The following is a 19,236-nucleotide window of genomic DNA, read 5'->3' on the forward strand; positions in this document are numbered from 1 at the left end:
AAAGTAGAAAATCCTAGAGAGAAGGAAATATAGCAACAGTAATAGCCTAATCACAATATTTTCTTCTTTTTTTTCTCCCTTCTATTCAGAATTTCAGTATAGTAATCAATGTCATTTTCATTCCAGTTAGGAATATTTTGAGAAGGTACAGCATCTGCCTTCAATTTTCTTTTTTTTAATGGCAAGTTCAGGAGTTCAGTTTTTAAGCCTTGTTCACTGTTATGAGGGAAGAAATGTGTGGAACAAGTTCTAGGAGTGTTAGGGTTGATTTTATCAGCTCCTTGAAACCATAACATCCATTTAGTACATAAATAAATAATATTTTTTTGTAAAGCCATGATAAATTATATTCTCAGTTTTATAGGCATCCTTTTACACTCTGTGGCAGCATAGTTATTCCTGCTTTTACTGAATTTACTACCTCCTTGCACTAAATGACAGCATTTAATCTAAACTTCACTCACACATTGTGCTAATTCACTTAATAAACACACAATAACCAATTAAACAGCTGACTGGAGACCGCTTACTAATATTACTGCTTGAAACATGCTAGAAGTGTCATCACAGTATTGTCACAAGCTTCAAGAGCAGTTAACATGGGAAAGTGATTCTGGCACCCCCTGACTACAGGCACCCCCACCCCAATCGGTCGATCCTGGCTACGCTACTGGTTGAAATACTACTTATTTTAGCAACATTGTAACTTCCTACCCATCCATCGTGAACATTTATGTATGAAGTGTGTCCAAAATATAAGGTTACAATGGCTAACATTCATTCAGAATTTGCTGTTTGATGAAATGTCCACTACCAATTAATTACTGGTATTTGCATTTTAAAAAAAAATTTTTTTTTTTACATAATTGCCACCTTTGACCAAACACTTATTAACACTGGGTACTAGCCTCTGTATCTCATGGTCGTAGAATTCTAACACCTTCTGCTGGAATCACATTTCCAGTTCATTCTTGACCTCTTCTTCATCATGAAAGTGTCATCCTGTAAGAAACAAGTTGAAGTCACACAGATTTTTTCTTCAATTATCTGAAGAAGTTAATCGGTCATCACAGATGACCTAACACTTCTGAGTATATCATGAGACTCTTCCTGCCAATAATTCATGGCACCACTTCATTAGATTGCTCTGTGAATATCCACTAAGCACTCACCTCTAGCATGGAGAAAACATATAACAGAGCACACTTCACATTTGCTGGGTTTCTGAATCTGTGCAGCCATTCCAGGTAGCAATGAGGAATGGCTGCGAGAGGAAAGCAGTATAGCTGACGTACGCACTAAAATATTACCTGTTCGCCCATGCAGGCTGCAACTTTATTCTCCGGGCATGCCTCATAAGTTTATGTACCTCCTGGGTTCATGATAGATATGGAAGATGACAGAATAAGTTTAGCTCAAAGCTTGTCTGTTAAATAAAATAGTAATCAGTTTTATTAACTCTGAGCAGTTAAATAAGTTTGGCTGCTTATGTAACTCAGCTCATATTTATTTTTCTGGGGAAGTATGAGTGTATTACTACTTGTTTTTAAAGCCAACATTTTTAATACTCATTTCAAATTAAAGGAAAATACTTTACATGATTATATAAATGTTGAAAATGCAGAATTTGCATACAGGGTGTTTCCCTGATGATGATGGCGATGATACAGTCTTCCAGGGACCTCGTAGAAGGCACATGTATCAATTTTAGATTGGGAAACTCTCTGACATCTTAAATGCCAATGCTGTTTATTGTACCTTGCATGTGGGTTCAACATGATGCAGCTCCAGCCTACATTTTATGTACTACTCAAGAACACTTTACTTAGCCATTTACAGCAAAATGGATAGGAAGAGGAACTTCTGTTGCATGGCCACCTCGTTCACCTGATCTGATCCCACTTGATTTCTTCTTGTGGAGTTATAGGAAGAGTCTTGTCTGTGTGACTCTCTCAGGGACTGTAAAGGAGCTCTTGGAAGAAACATTACAGCTAATGACATTGTTAGAACTACATCAGAGATGTTCAACTGGATACATCAAAACTTATTGCCATTTTGTACATTCATTTTTTCAAAATCATAAGTTTTTTTTTTTTTTTTTTGCTAGTTGCTTTACGTCGCACCAACTCAGATAGGTCTTATGGCGACGGTGGGACAGGGAAGGGCTAGGAGTGGGAAGGAAGTGGCCGTGGCCTTAATTAAGGTACAGCCCCAGCATTTGCCTGGTGTGAAAATGGGAAACCACGGAAAACCATTTTCAGGGCTGCCGACAGTGGGGTTCGAACCTACTATCTCCCGAATACTGGATACTGGCCGCACTTAAGCGACTGCAGCTATCAAAAATCATAAGTTTGTAAGTATTCCAAAACAAATTTGGTTTATACCCAGTGTCTGAGATGTTTCCAGGCTGGTGTTCCCTATCTCAAACTGATACACGTGCCCTTCTCCAGCATCTCTAAAGATCTTTATCATCATCATGAAAACACTGTGCAATGGTTCTCTTATTTACTTTTATTCTCTGTATAGCATGTTCAAAGGAAACACTTGGATGAAGGTTTAGTTTTATTGAATATGTTTTGGAGAAGATGTGTGTTTTTCTTCTCCTTTCTTTGTCGTGTCTGGCATTATGCTCAGTGTTGTCTGTTTTAATCTTCTGAGTGTACAGCTAGATGAAGTGTGGCTTTCTTTTCAGTGGCTGCTGGTCTTGACAGGAAAGATCTATTCCAAAAAAACCATGAACTGCTTCTTTACAGACATGATATGGCCAAAGAATTACTAAAAGTTTAAATGCTCATGTGTCTGAAGAGTTCCATCATATGAATGCAACAGGAGATCATGATATCAGAACCTATCCAACATATGAGTACAAATGATTTAACAAAACTAACAAGGCTTCCTAGTCTCAAATTCAACAAATTTCATGCAAGGAAGTTGTTAAATATCACCACAATTCTCAGTATTGGTTTACATTAACTTCCTCATATTTTATAGAGTAATTTATATTTAGTAATCATTTTCCATATTTCAGGTTACTTTTCTACATTATCAAGTTCAAAAGGAGGAACTTTGATGAAGATTTGGTGGCTCTTCAAACTACCAATTGTATTGGTTCTGTTCATCACAGTCCCTGACTGCCGACATAGGGCTGTGCGGCGCTTATATCCACTCACATTCCTCATGTGTGTGGTGTGGATAGGAATAGCAGCTTATATAATCTCATGGATGATTACTGTCATTGGTAAGTAGTGTTTAAATGATTTTTTCCTTGTAGAATTCTGATTTTTCTTTCTTTCTTTCTTTCTTTCTTAATCTGTTTACCCTCCAGGGTCGGTTTTTCCCTTGGACTTAGCAAGAGATCTCACCTCTACCACCTCAGGGGCAGTGTCCTGGAGCTTCACACTTTGGGTCGGGGGATACAACTGGGGAGAATGACCAGTACCTCGCCCAGGTGACCTCACCTGCTATGCTGAACAGGGGCCTTGTGAGGGAATGAGAAGACTGGAAGGGATAGACAAGGAAGAGGGAAGGAAGCGCCTGTGGCCTTAAGTTAGATACCATCCCGGCATTTTCCTGGAGGAGAAGTGGGAAACGATGGAAAACTACTTCTAGGATGGCTGAGATGGGAATCGAACCCACCTCTACTCAGCTGACCTCCCGAGGCTGAGTGGGCCCCGTTCCAGCCCTCGTACCACTTTTCAAATTTCGTGGCAGAGCCGGGAATCGAACCCGGGCCTCTGGGGGTGGCAGCTAATCACACTAACCACTACACCACAGAGGCGGACATTCTGATTTTTAAAAAAATTTATTTTATTATTATTTCAGAAGATTAAATGGAAGGTTGGAAATCAGCTGGCGCTAAGGTCTAAGGAAATACATCTGGTGATTCCTCTCTATCTCTCTCTCAATGGCTCCTATTTACCTCCATCATTTTCACTCCTGTTTCACAAGCTGCATGATTGAGTGGTATTGTTCTCTTATATATACTGTATATGGACAAAGGAAACTCTGAAAAGAAATCAGTCTCTGTCAGTTTCTTAATAATAATTGTAATAGGGCTTCTACAGAACGGAAATACATTTCTTCTTATTATTATTCCACTTTTACCACACCCTGATGTTTCGGTCATAGATGCAAACGGTGTTGCACATGTGGAACTGGCTCTGGTTTTCGGCTGGATGCGCTTCCTGATGCCAACCTTGCGTGGAGGGATGTAGTCACTATTGCGTGTTTCTGTAGTGGTTGGTAATATGATGTGTTATGTCTGTACATGAAGACGAGTGTGTTGAACTAACACAAACACCCATTTACCATGAAAGAGAAATTAACTAGACCCTTAACCTGAAATCCTCTGAACCTAAGGCCTGACCATTTAGTCAAGTGGTCAGACAATGTAAATCAATTTCTACAGTAGCAAAACATTGACTTTGGCTCATGCTTAACAAGTTACTGCTTGTTATGTGTATTCAGTGAAGCTTTTATAACTGGATAGATTGGACAGATGCCCAGGGATGCATGGGGTTTGCAGGCTCAAAAAATGGAGAAATTTTGAAGCTAACAAGGAGTTTAGTAAAATGGGTGGTTTTTAACCCAATAAAATTGGATGACGAGGCATGCCCCTTTGCGAGCACATGGCCAATGCTCAGATATCTGCCTATAGTCCACTCAGTTTGTAACAATGGCTCTTGCATTAAGATTGTTGTATACTAGAGGTTGAGGTGAAGGTATGTCAAAGTTTCCCCCTGTTTGACCTTCACACCATGTGTATTGGGTGACTCGAAAATATTTCATATTCCTTTCAAGCCAGTTGTCAATATGGCAACTAGCAGCATGCACGTTTCTGAACTTGAGGAGTTAGTGAAGTTAATAGTGTTTTAGATAGTGATTCTGATGATAGTGTAAGTGAAGATCTTCAGGAATTAGAAGATGATAATTTGTATGAGGAAGTGTTTATGTATTAAATTTGGATAAAAATCTGCTTTTCTTCAATTTGGATAAAAATCTGCTTTTCTTCAATCAAAGAGTAATGAAAGTGCACAGTACTAAATTCTTAGGACTGATTATAGATGAAAATCTCTCGTGGAGTAATCACGTGGAGACTATTTGTAATAAAATTATCTCTGTGATTGGTATCCTCAGTAGATTGCGATATAAGTTTTCTCGTGGGTTGTTGAAGGGTATTTACTATGTTCTTATTGAAAGCCACATCTCTTATATGATACATGTCTGGGCATGCTGTAATAAAGAATTATTTGGAAAGGTAGAGGTTCTTAGGAAGAGAGCACTAAAAATAATTTTCAAACTGCCCATTCTGACACCGACTAAAAATCTGTATAAATATTGTAATATATTATCACTTCCAAACCTCCGCATAAAGGCTTCTATAATTATGATCTATAAAATTCAAAACAAATTAGTCCGCTCAAACACATCAGTAATTACCAATTCACAGATTCATAATTATGAAACAAGAATTATTTATAATATTCACTACAATCAGATTCATTCCACTAGTTATGGTCAAAACTCTCTTTGGCATTTTTCTATAACTATGTATAACTCGCTTCCAAAAAATATAAAAATGTTACCAACTTTATCTATCTTCAAGAGTAATGTAACTAAATACCTGAAGTAGTATGGTAATTATGGTTAGGAAGCTTTGTCCTATCTTATCTCTTACACCATGTTAAATTATATACTTACTGTATTTTATTTTGTAATCAGATTGTGAATAAAGCTGCCATTGTCATTTATTTGTATTGCACCAAGAAGAGCCTTGGCTCAGGTGCCTATATTGAAATGAAATAAATAAATAAAATAAATAAATAAATAAATAGTGTAAATGAGTCAGAAAATGTATATATTACTAGTGACTCAGAGAGTGATGGTGAACAAAGCCTTCGCGCCAGGCCTCCACAACCCAACTGTGTGAAACAGGATAACAGGGTGTTGATAAGTGGAGATATGAATCTTGGCATTCATCCCTTCACTGCACACAGTGGTGTTTCTGAATTTTTGTTTCAGAAATATGTAGCCACAGCTCCATCAGAACTCTCCGTCTTTTTATATTATATGGAGCCATTATTTTCTGTAATTGCTGCGGAGACAAATAAATATGCTCAGAAGCAACTTACAGATAAGAATAGGAAAAAGCGAAAAGATGACGAGAAATGGTCCAACAGAATGGAGGACAAAATAAAGGTGTACTTTGCTTTGTGTATCCTGATGTCCCAGGTTCAGAAACCCTGCATCCGGTGGAGTAAAGATAGGTGTATTGAAACTCCTATGTTTTCAGAAACAATGAGTAGGGAAAGATTTCTCCTCATTTCTCATTTCCTACACTTCATTGATGACATTTCAGGTGATGCTAGTGACAAACTGAGGAAAATTAGGCCTATAATTTAGCACTTCATGGACACTTTTTTTTTTTGAACTATCAGAAAACATTGCCTTAGACAAATCCCTAATGAAATTTCGTGGTAGGCTGCCATACATGCAATATAATCACAGTAAGGGGGCCAGATTTGGCACAAAGATATATAAAATTTTGCAATGCAAATACAGGCTACTGCAATACCTTTTGTATATGATATCATGATGTGATTAACCCTTCCTTACCTGTGAGCACTAATGTTGTTATAAGCATGTGTGAACATGTACCTTGACAACTGGTGAATGTCTCCAGACCTTTGTAAAAGGGTTAATGAAAAGCAAACAAATATTGGCCTAACAGAAATAAAACATGCCCCCTGATATTACATCTAAAGTACTGCAAAGAAGTGCATCCAACAACATTTTGTGCCTCAAATGGAGGGATAACAAAGATGTTCATTTTCTTTCTTCAAAACACACAACAGCAAATATTAAACCAACAGGAAAACTCAGAAGAAAGCACAGACAAGTGCCATGGGAAGAAGTAAAAGAAAAAAAAAACTGGCCCTTGAGTACCAAGATGGAATGAAGGGAGTAGATTTACAAGACTCGGTCACTGTCCTTCTTCCCATCATGAGGCGAACAGTCAAAGTGTATAGAAAAATATTTTTCTATCTTCTAAACATTTTTCTTTTTAATTCCCTTGCAGTGTACTGTACTTTCTCACAGTCAGAGCACAGGAAACCCTACTACACAGACTTCAGTATGGCCGTAGCGACACAGTCACTTATGTTGCAGGTGATAAATATAAATATAAATGTATTGAATAAGTGACACAATAAACCCTTTAGCATTGTACAGTTACTTACAACCATGCAGCTGCCTAATCACAAGATCAGGGGACGACCTTCACCTAGTGCAACCTCTCTTAGGTTACAAGTTAGAAACTGAGTTCATTTGCTCATGCACATCCCTAGTACTGGAAAAAAGAACAATCTCCCTAAGTGATGTTTTGTGTACTCAAAACAGAAGAAAAGAAGTGAGACAATGTAGCAGTGTGAAAAGTATGAAATTCTACTACATCTCCCTGATTGGTTTGAAATATATCAACTAAAAACATAATTTTAGGCGAATACATGTATTCTTTCACCTAATGACAACATTTCAGGTTAATGTCTTGTGTAGTGTTCCTTTTGCAATCTATTTTCCCTTGCGCTGCACAAACAGCTCTCCACTGAGATTTAAATCTGAGTCAGTGTGACATGCAGGTGTATTTAAATGAAAGTCCAGTGGGTTAAATGATCTTTTGATCAGATACAGTAATACTGAATTTTTGTAACACCATTGTGAACACATTAATCAACATATTAAATAATATAGAATTAATGGAATTAATAGACAAACTAAAACCTTTTTGAGTAGGGATTATTATCATCATCATCTTCAGTAAACAACCGGATTAGCTCAGTTGTTGGGCCTTGGCTCCTAATCCATACTCTGGAGTTGCCATGGGTTTGTATCCCACTGTCAGGCATTCTTGAAATGGTTTTCCAAGGTTTTCCACTTCACCTCCATGCAAATGCTGGAATGGTATATTCTTTACAGGCCATGGCTTCTTCCTTCTCAAATTAAAACTCAAAAATCCTTTATTTATTGAACTAGACCAAAGTTAGGGGTCACCTCATATATTGGAGGAATGAGAGGTCTGCCCTGGTAGGCGAGTAGTTAGCATGCTGGACTTCCGGCACAAGGGTCGAGGGATTTCTACCTCACATGGTAGATTTCCTTCATGTACTTCCATTTCAGCCTCCTTAACATGACCCATTGTGCGGAAAGGGACTGAAAGACAGATTTTTCATTTTTGAGATTTTTGTAGTTCTGAAATTGGCATTAGATACTGAGCATTTAAAGACAAGAATTCCTGCTTCTAGGTGCAATATTTCAGAAGATATTAATTATTGACTATTGCTGTTAAGAAAATTGTATTTTGAGGAAAAAACAGTTACAGCTCTCACTGATTTTTCTTACCAATTGTACAAAATTTTCATGACATCAAGAGGTGAAGACTCAAACTGCTGCATAACTCAGTTTGTTTAGAAGACCCATAGGTAGTGCAAGAAGTCAAAATATAGAAAATGCAATTTTTACACCCCAGACACTTTTGTTCAGTTCTACTGTAAAATTTTCACGCTGACTTGGGTCCCTTTCTGCTTAATGCGTCAGGAAGTTAGCAGCAGGTGATGGGTAATGGGACACTCCAAACCTAGAATTCACACATTATCATTCATTAACGAGTGAGGTGGGGAGTGTTATTTCAAAGTATGCTCAGAGTGTCATAAATAGGCTCCAAAGTTCATGCCAAAAAAAAAGAAACAGGAAATATGCATCTGCATATACTCTTAGAAAACTTGAAAACTCAAAATTTAATGTTTGTTGGTAGTAGAAAAGACAAGTTAGTATTAAATTAAGAAACTTGCATTATTCCTTAGAGGTTGAAGCACAAGTGGTCCCATACCAATGTTGAATGATGAACTCCAGTTTATAACCGTTACTTTGCACACATTTCAATTGAAAAACTTTATCTATTGTCTTGCAAAACACTTTTGAAACGTGAAAAACTTCCCACTATGTCAGAGGAGGTTACTGGGGCATACAGTATTTAAATTATGTTAACTGCTCCACAGAGAGAAGTGAGCCTCTTAGCACGACAAAAAGGTTTCCTTTGAGAATGTCTTGAATTTTGCAGATCTGTTAATAACGAGGAGTTTTTGAAATTATATGATACACTTTATCTTTTACTTTTTGTCCTACAATAACAGAAACAGAACTTAGATCACTTAGTAGTTTTTTTAAAACAGTGATTCATTTAAGGGTGATCCTTCAGCTTTCATTGATGTTAGTAATAAAGAAATATGGGCAGATGTGAAAATAAGATTCTCTTCCAACCCAATGCCTAACAGGATATTTTGAACTGTTTCTATCGATGCAGCATTGTTCGAGTCCAATAAATTAACAATCTCTTTGACTATGTGCTAAGCACAAGGCTGTATCCAGCCAGGTTCCCCTACGAGTTAACACTGGCGCAAGAGGAAGTGGAGTATTAGGTGGTTTTGATCTAAACAACTGGACTCTAGAAGGAGATTTAACAAAAAATTTCCTTTGTAGAGGCCACAAATCTATCTACCAATGAGAAAGAATAACATATTGTCTCCGTAATGCAATGCTAAAACAGTTATATGAATTAAGTTGGGAAAAATTCCTTTGATTGTTTATCCTGATTTTACCATGTAAGTACCTGCATTTGTAACAAATACAAGTAGCCGCTCTCATTTGATACCAGATAGCCATAATCATTTCAAGGAATCCACCACACACTGGGTCACAGCTACATTGTTAGTGACCAGCAATTCACACACATTAAGAAGATAAGGTATCATCTTTTGTTCCTTATTTAAGGTATTGACAATTATATTAGCAATAAAGTGGTCGCCCCAGAATCAGTGATTCACTATGTCAAGCTGTGTCATCCGCGGCGTGGAACCTACCATATCGGAATGGGACATTCTCCAAGAATTCCAGGCAGCAGGCATCCCCGCTCGTCATGCGTTCAGGATTTACAACACCTCCGGCCCTACTTTTATGGTCCGAATACACCTTCCCACCGCCGATGATGTGGAACAACTTATCGACACTGGTGCCTACATCTTTCGACATCGCTTCAAAGTGGAGCCCTCTCGTTCTCCCCTCCAACTTTTTTGCCATACTTCCAACACTCCCTTTCATCGCCCCCAGCCAGCCAGTCCTCCATTTCAACCTAGTCAACCCATCCGTCCACCCCTACTCCCACCTAATTTATTCTATCAACCTCCTCTGCAACTTGAACTCCTCAGACTCCTCACCATCTCATTATGCAATATAACCGCAACATTACACCTTCTAACTCTTCAATTCCATCCTAGCCCTCTCATCTAAAACTTATCAACCATTGCACTCTCCTCTGAATATTTAATCCTTACACTCATCCCCGATAATTAATTACTATCTGCACACATCTCTTAATTACATACATCAAATTACCCTCCTCCCCATACCATCACTCCTTCGCCAAACTGCCGAAACTCCTGGCCAGAGTGAAGGCATCACCTTCAGGGTGGCCTGCCCCTCCCCTTCAGGAAGGGGAATGGAAACTAGGAAGAAAAAAAATCAGTGGTTTCATCAACAGAAAACTACACAAAGTGATCTGCTAGTTTATTCTGTAAATTAGAGATTACGTTATTGTAACAATGTCGTACATAAATGTTATACAATGTACCTTTTCTTAGCCATATGTTGTCGAGTGAATTTGGCAAGAAAACATTGTGATGTGGAATTATTAATTTTCTACAAAGGAATATCAGCAGCTAAAAATGCTTGGCACAAGTCCTAAGAAAATTCTGTAACCCTACTTCCTAAACACCCTATTATATGTCTTTTCACGAGAGTTTAATCCTAATGTAAACATGGCATGTCCACGCCTCCGCAAAAGAAAGAGTTGTGATTCGCTGAGTGTGTAGTACCGACCTCCACCCCACCAACTTCTCGTGTTCGGATGTACAGGGCTGCGCATCGCATATGACAACAGTGCGAAGATCTGAACTTCTGAATAAACGACTAAACCTGGATTCTGTTCACTTAGTTTATTGAACACATTCACAATGCACTGCCTATGGTCACTTCTGAGCGGTTTTCCTCTTTTGTGTTTCACTACACGTGATGGTCCTACCTCTTGCTCTATTTCTCTCACTATGAATACTGAAGGCCTTTGCTGGCAAGATGTAGTGTTTACAGTGCACTATGTCTTCTGGTATGGGCTAGAATAAAATTGTTACTTTCATTGACCTGTCTTAGTCTTCTACTTGGCTTTGACAATATGAAAGTGACTGAGGTATGAGTGACGCTAGTAATGCCATTCCTTATGCAGCCAGTCCCTGCTATGAATGGTGTGAAAATGTCGCTCATAGGGTCGGTTGGTGCACGGATTTCGGTGGGCTTGGCAGACTGATGTGCAATAGCAACTTCTGGCTCAGTGAGGAAAGCAACGAGAAACTACCTCACTCCTCATTTCCCCGATACGCCTCTTCAGTGACACCTAGGCCATCTATGACAGGTAATGATGAACCTGTTGAGGATCCAACCAGACTTCGGGCTGAATACCCATACATACATGAATACTGACTCACTGACTGCTGCTGCAAGATGCAACACCTTATCTCCACGCTGGACAGCTTGGGACTTTCCCCCCCGCTACGAAAAGACTACTTGTATTACACCACGCCTTGTGCCTCCATTTCTCGTTATTTAATCACTATTTTATAAAAATAGCATATGTATATACCGGTATGTATGACAAACATATTTTAATTTAATTACATACTCTTCCAAATGATCTAAATGTAATAAACTAAAATTAATGCGATGTACTACTTTTCTTCGAGCTCACATACAGTCGAGTGAGTACGACTGTTGCTTCTCCAATCAACTTACATCTATGTCCACATGCAAAGGCAAGGTGCTCCACCTATTTGCTTACATCAGGATTAAACTCTTGCAAAAAGCGGTATAGTTGCTTTTGAACAGACTCTTTATTTGAGTTTTCTGGTTAAATTATCCTTATGTTTTGCTGTGTTTATCTGCTGAACTAGCTGAAATCTTTTCTCACTCCCTACATTTTTTTCACACACTCCACAGAACAGCACCTTATTATCTGTAGATATTAAGTCACCTGAAAAATTCTTCTGTAAATTAGGTAATCTACCACTTGAAGTTAGTCTTATGTTCGGCATTTAAAGAACTTTTAACACACACTTTAAATATGTAACTTAATATAGTTTGTCTGGTATGCAACCAGTTCACAGTTTACAAGTTACAACACTACTGCTGGTGGTCAGCCAGGCACCAGCTATGCACAAAACATGGAAGGATGATGCAACAGGGGATCCACTACATGACACTATCAGATCAGCATTACTCCTCTCCATGTGATGAGTTGCTTCACAATGTGTAATATTACTGCCAATATGATCCACATGAAAAAATTAATGAAATAAATTAACATTTAAACTTGTTAAAACATGCCATATAGGCACTAACATATTGAAAAATGATGCATTTATCAAAATCACATAAAATATGCAGTTATATGTGCTGTAAAATCACGTTAAATGAATGAAAATTCCATAATGCATACACATAATGTATAAGCATACATTTTAACCTCCTAAGAAAGAACATGCAAATGCATGAACTTCCAGGCTCTAATTATAAAGTTGCAACAAACTGAAGAGTCCTGGAAATACAATGCAATGCTCTTTCCTTTAGTTGCATTCTCAGTTAAATAGTAACACAGCAGCACAATCTCAGTGTATATACAATTAGTTATCTTATACACTGTAGTCTAAGTTAGAAGTCATATGAAAATAGCATCAATCTGTATACAGTTACCATATATATACAGAAAAATTACACTTAGCTATAGAGTATTGCTGGAATGTTGCTGGTAGTCAAAATATTATCTAAAATTTATAGAAATCTAGAATAGTTAATAGTGAATTATAAAATTGTGTATCTGTTTAATTATGCTAGTAAATATTACTACTGTGGATCAGATGTTAAATATAATGTGAGGATTGTTAATTGAAATACAGGAGATACGTTTGAGATTCCTGACTCAGTCATGGGCATGACATTGTCTGCTATCGGTGGTTGTCTGCCAGAAACAATAGCCAGTGTCATCTTGGTCCGTCAAGGTATGTATTACACTTCAAAATATTAAGATAAGAAATATACTCAATGAATTATAGAATAATGTGTAACTCAAATGGTTGCATGACACAAAAACTCTCTCTCTCTCTCTCTCTCTCTCTCTCTCTCTCTCATTTCACTGAAAATGTTACTGAACAATAATTAGTAAAAGGTACCAGTAATTTTTAAAAGATTTCTGCCATAAAACTGTAAAAACTCTTAGATAGGAATTTTCCACAAACATCAGAGTATCAGCAGTACAGTATTGCAGTGAACTTCATAATTGTTCCGTATTGACTCACAAATTGTTATAAAAAGAAATCGCTTTTCCCTTTGCAAAAATCAAATAATTATAAATATGTCTCTTGATTATAGAGACCCAACAACAGCTGCTAATTTCATATGAGCACCAGCCATAAGAAATAGCCTGCATGATTGCTAGATAATAGGTGTCTGGCCATCCATCCATACTTTACATCACAGCCTGTACAGTTGCACTTCTGTCACACTTACTTCTGTGATGCCAACTTCCATAATGCAAATTTACAGATGATCTCCAGCTGTAAGACATATTCTTGCCAAAAATTTTCTTATATGAAATATATTGAAAATTCTGCTTTTTCAGTACTATCATATTCAGTTTTATGACCTAAATTGAAATGTGATAGTATTCAAAAGGTGGAAAATTCAATACATCTTCTACAAGAAAATTTTGTATAACAGTCATACAGTACAGTCTCGCAAACTACCCAACCTAGTTTGGACTGAAAGCGTGTTGAGTTATGAAATTGTTGAGTTTTACAGACTCGTAGAAGGGCTATATAAAACACACCAAAATTCAGTCTCTGATTTCTTCTTTTTCCAGTCAATATTGTTGTTACGGACCAGTCTACTTGACATGTGTTGCATGGAAAGTATTCTCTTTGATTATATTAGCCATATTTGTAAAATTACCAACTAGTTTGATAGAAGCCAGTTTGAGATTAGGATAGGTTATTCCAGTGAAGTTCAACTTGAAGAATTCCAGCAAGATATAGCAGATATTTTAGAGTCAGGAGGTCAAATGAACTGCATCTCTATTGTCCAATCCGAGACTTTTGTTAGAGTAGATCATGGGAAACTACTGATGAGGTCTATTGGTCTAGACAAAAGAGTGACTAAATGGGAGGATATATTTCCAGAAAACAGAACTAAGAGAATTAGAGTAGGTGAAGTATTATCTGATCTTGTAAGGATTAAGCAGTGTTAATTCTCATAATCTATATGTATAAAATAAGAGTTTTGTCTGTACATTGCTCAAAATTTAAAAAGGATGGTATTTCTGTGTCAGTCATGTCCACAGTAACAAGGAAATGCATTTTTTAATTTTCCGTAATTTCTGTCTGTCTGTCTGTCTGTCTGTCTGTACATTGTACACGCATCACGAGAAAATGGCTGAAGAGAATGTAATGAAAATCAGTATGTAAAGTCCAAAAATAAATTGCTACAATCTAGGCCATAAATAATCTTTTTCATGCTGAGAGAAATGGTAGTTTAGGGGAAGGCCTAAAATTTAATTCTCAAATATTTATGTTATTAGTGGTCCTATCTTAATGAAAACTGGTATGCAAAGTTCTAAAATAAGTCACTACAATATAAACTATAAATAATCTATATTCACTCTGAAAGAAATGGTAGTTTAGGGGAAGGCCTAAAATTTTATTCGCAAATATTTGTTATCAGTGGCCCTATCTTAATTGAAATAGGTATGCAAAGTCGGCGAATAAGTTGCTACAATCTACGTCATAAATAATCTTATTCACTCTGAGAGAAATGGTAGTTTAGGGGAAGGCCTAAAATTAATTTCTCAAATATTTGTTATTAGTTGTCCCATCATAAATAAAATCGGTATGCAAAGTCGTGGAATAAGTCACTACAATCTAGACCATAAATAACTTTATACACGCTGAGTGAAATGGTAATTTAGGGGAAGGCCCAAAATTTAATTTTCGAATATTTGTGTTATTAGTGGTCTTAGTGACAATTACTATATAAATAAAGTTACATAGTATTAAATTTACGATCATTTATGTCTTATACATTTTGACCGTACCGGCTATGGTAACGGAGATATTCATGAATGTGGATTTTTGTTGCTAAGATCATATTAGCGCCGTCACGAGAAAATGGGTAAACAGAATTTAATGAAAATCGGTATGTAAAGTCGCGGAATAAGGAACTACAGTCTACGCTATAATTAATTTTATAAGACGGCCTTATATTACAGCATCTAAAGAAAACTGAATGTGAAGGCCTACAATACAGAAAGCTAATAACATTGATCAACAATAACATTAGATTGACCATTGTTTGTTGTGATTTGCTTTGTGTCTCTGTTGCCATTCATCTCCGATAGATGGTATTACTGCTGTATACCGAGTATTTTTAAAAATTTGCTCTACGTCGCACCGACACAGATAGGACTCATGGCGATGTTGGGATACGAAAGGGCTAGGAGTGGGAAGGAAGCAGCTCCTATGTTAATTACGTTACAGCCACACCATTTTCCTGGTGTGAAAATTGGAGACCACAGAAAACCATCTTCAGGGCTGTCGACAGTGGAGTTCGAACCCACTGTCTCCCGGATCCAAGCTCACAGCTATGCACCCCTAACCACACAGCCAACTCACCTGGTCGTACCGAGTATAACAGCCTGCCTGAAAATTGGCGGGAAGTAGCTGGGGAGTTAGATAAATTTCTGATACTACTGATACGTAACAAACTGGTTCATCATAGCATTCGAGCTATTCACTTCCTACTCTGAGGCACTGATTGGAATGAGCAGTGTGCATATTTAAAGGAATAATGGCAGAGAAGTGTTCACGGCTGTCTGTGGTCTGGTCATTGCAGCACTGGAACTTTGGACTGTTAGATCGGCACCATAGTACTGTTTGATAAAAGTGAGACAATGTGCGGTTTATTAATTTGATCAAGTATTTTATATAACATTGCTTTTAATCACTACATTCCTTCTGACGACTTCAGGTAGGAAAACCACAAAGACAGTTTTTCTGAGAATTCCGTAGTGAAGCACGGGTACATCAGCTAGTATGAATATAAATCTGGAATTCAAGAGGGCAAAATGGGGCTAATATTTGTTAATAGGAAAAGGAATTAGGAAATGCAATAATTTATCAATGGAGATTTTCAGTAAATTTCCAACATCCATGAATTCTTTTAAGGAAAAACTAGGTAAACAACTAACAGGGAATTTGCCACTTGGGCAACAGCCCTAAATGCAGGTCAGAGGTGACTGACTGATTGAAGGTGTGGACTTTTTTAATACATAAAGACAGTGATCTGAAAGTCATCAAAGAATGGAGGTGTATAACTATATATTCAGTAGTGAGGAGAATTATAGACTGAGTACTTGATTCTAAATTCCATACATTCATCACATTAAATCCCAACATTTGCAGATTCATACCACTACCCTGAACTCATGTGAATGCTTCTCTTGTCATTAGTTGCCTTCAGGATGTGAAGCATAATGGGAAGGTGTGTTACATCATTTTTGAGGAAGTATTGAAGGTCTTCAATTCTACTGGTCATGAACGCATTAAGAGGAATCTTCAACATTCTGAAACTCCTGTAAATTTACATGGACCAATATCGATAGCTGCAGTTGCTTAAGTGAGGTCAGTATCCAGTAATCGGGAGATAGTGGGTTCGAATCCCACTGTCGGCAGCCCTGAAGATGGTTTTCTGTGGTTTTCTATTTTCACACCAGGCAAATGCTGGGGCTGTACCTTAATTAAGGCCACAGCTGCTTCCTTCCCATTCCTAGGCCTTTCCTATCCCATCGTCGCCATAAAACATATCTATGTTGGTGCAATGTAAAGCAAATAGCAAAAAAGAAAAAATTACATGGACTTATTGAGGTATTTCTTTTGAAGAACATAATTCACGTGGAGTCAGATGTACAGCAATCAGAAGCTATATAAATTAAATGTGGTGTAAAGTAGGGTTTCCCATTTTCACCATTCTTATATAAATTTGGCAATCAGTAATGTGTTATAGAATGTCAGTAATGAAAAATATGACAATATTTTATCTCAAGATCAACTGCCTTTGTTTGCATTAGCAAATCAACTATCTAGTAATGGATTTCAGTAATGAAACCTCACTCGACAGATTTAAAGTGATGAATACTCCAACTTCTGTTCTAAATAATCTAGTAAAAGCTAGACTCTTAAAATTAGAATAGGAGAGCAAAATTATTAATAAATTTATTTGGCTGTGATTAATCTACCCATTCCAATGCACATCTTCAACACAATTATCAAACTTCTTACAAATTGTACCCAATTATGTTGATTATCCTCCTAGTCAATACTACAATATTTACATCCATTAAATAGATGAAACCATTAATATGGATCTAACATGAGAAGCTTTCCCTAAAAGTAATATAAAAGCAGGGCGCTTTAGGGCGTATTGTCTTAATTGCTTCAGTGATTTGTGTGCAGCGTGTCCTAAGGGAGGCAGGAGTGTGGCCTGCGTGAGAAAGGCCCAGCGACTTATGGGGTGAAAGTTCCTTTTGGGGATCATTGTAAGTACTTAGGTGTTAATATAAGAAAAGACCTTCATTGGCGTAATCAAATAAATATGATTGTTAATAAAGGGTACAGATCTCTGCACATGGTTATGAGGGTATTTAGGGGTTGTAGTAAGGTTGTAAAGGAGAGGGCATATAAGTCTCTGGTAAGACCCCAACTACAGTATGGTTCCAGTGTATGGGATCCTCACCAGGATTACTTGATTCAGGAATTGGAAAAAATCCAAAGAAAAGCAGCTCGATTTGTTATGGGTGATTTCCGACAAAAGAGTAGTGTTACCGGTACAAAAATGTTGCAAAGTTTGTGCTGGGAACACTTGGGAGAAAGGAGATGAGCTGCTCGATTAAGTGGTATGTTCTGAGCTGTCAGTGAAGAGATGGCGTGGGAGGACATCAGTATACGAATAAGTTTGAGTGGTGTCTTTAAAAGTAGGATAGAACACAATATGAAGATAAAGTTGGAATTCAAGAGGACAAATTGGGGCAAATATTCATTTATAGGAGGGAAGTTAGGGATTGGAATAACTTACCAAGGGAAATGTTCAATAATTTTCCAATTCCTTTGGGATCATTTAAGAAAAGGCTAGGAAAACAACAGATAGGCAATCTGCCACCTGGGCGACTGCCCTAAATGCAGATCAGTAGTGATTGATTGATTGATTGATTGATTGATTGATTTATTTATTTATAGTCTGTAACAGTTATCAAACACATTCCTAAGAGACCTGGACAAAATTATCAGAAGTTCTGTGAAAGAAATAATGATGTTACCGTACAATACACTAAATTCTGTGTTGCAGGGTGCAAAGAAGATCAGAGGAATAGGTACATTTTGCATTCAAAGTATTCAGTAGTACGATATTTGCAGTCATCTACACCATGTACAGAAACTTTTTGGTGAACAGAATATGGCACTGCTCAAACTAAATGTTAAAAAAGAAAATATTGGAAGAATGCTGTGTGAGATGTTAAGGGATTGATCTTTTCATTCATGGAATGAGTTGCCTCATAAGTGAGAGCAGGGCATGATTTTGTCTGCAAATTGCCCACAAGTTAACTCTTGAGTGTCTTGCAAGTCACTACAATCAATCACCACTGATCTGCATTTAGGGCAATTGCCCAGGTGGCTGATTCCCTGCCTGTTGTTTACCTAGTCTTTTCTTAAATACAGTAATTTTAATGAACTTGGAAATTTATTAAACATCTCCCTTGGTAAATAAATTATTCCAATCCCTAACTCCCCCTCCTATAAAAAAATATTTGCCCCAAAATGTCCTCTTGATTTCCAACTTTGTCTTCATATTGTGATCTTTCCTACTTTTAAAAATATTAGTAGACAGATAAGCGGACGTATACGTAGACCTTTATCTTCTTCTGAATATGTGAACACAGTGAAGATGTCATAGCAGTAAGATTGTTTCCTGGTAGGTCTTTAAACACAACCCTTTATGCTAGACTGTTTGCTATGAGACTGAAACCTTTGAACATGT

General features: G+C 37.3%; 1 protein-coding gene across 3 annotated transcripts in view; it reads left to right on the plus strand.

Annotated features, from left to right (window-relative positions):
• LOC136875670 (sodium/potassium/calcium exchanger 4) overlaps window positions 1–19,236 on the plus strand; it is a 121,623-nt gene that overhangs the window by 98,618 nt on the left and 3,769 nt on the right. For all 3 annotated transcript variants that reach the window (XM_067149220.2, XM_067149218.2, XM_067149219.2), the window contains 2 exons: window positions 3,029–3,238; window positions 13,053–13,154. In XM_067149220.2, the coding sequence (XP_067005321.2) occupies window positions 3,029–3,238; window positions 13,053–13,154 (312 nt within the window). The remainder of the gene's footprint in view (window positions 1–3,028; window positions 3,239–13,052; window positions 13,155–19,236) is intronic.

Source organism: Anabrus simplex, chromosome 6 (genome assembly GCF_040414725.1).
Source record: "Anabrus simplex isolate iqAnaSimp1 chromosome 6, ASM4041472v1, whole genome shotgun sequence".
Lineage (NCBI taxonomy): Eukaryota > Metazoa > Arthropoda > Insecta > Orthoptera > Tettigoniidae > Anabrus > Anabrus simplex.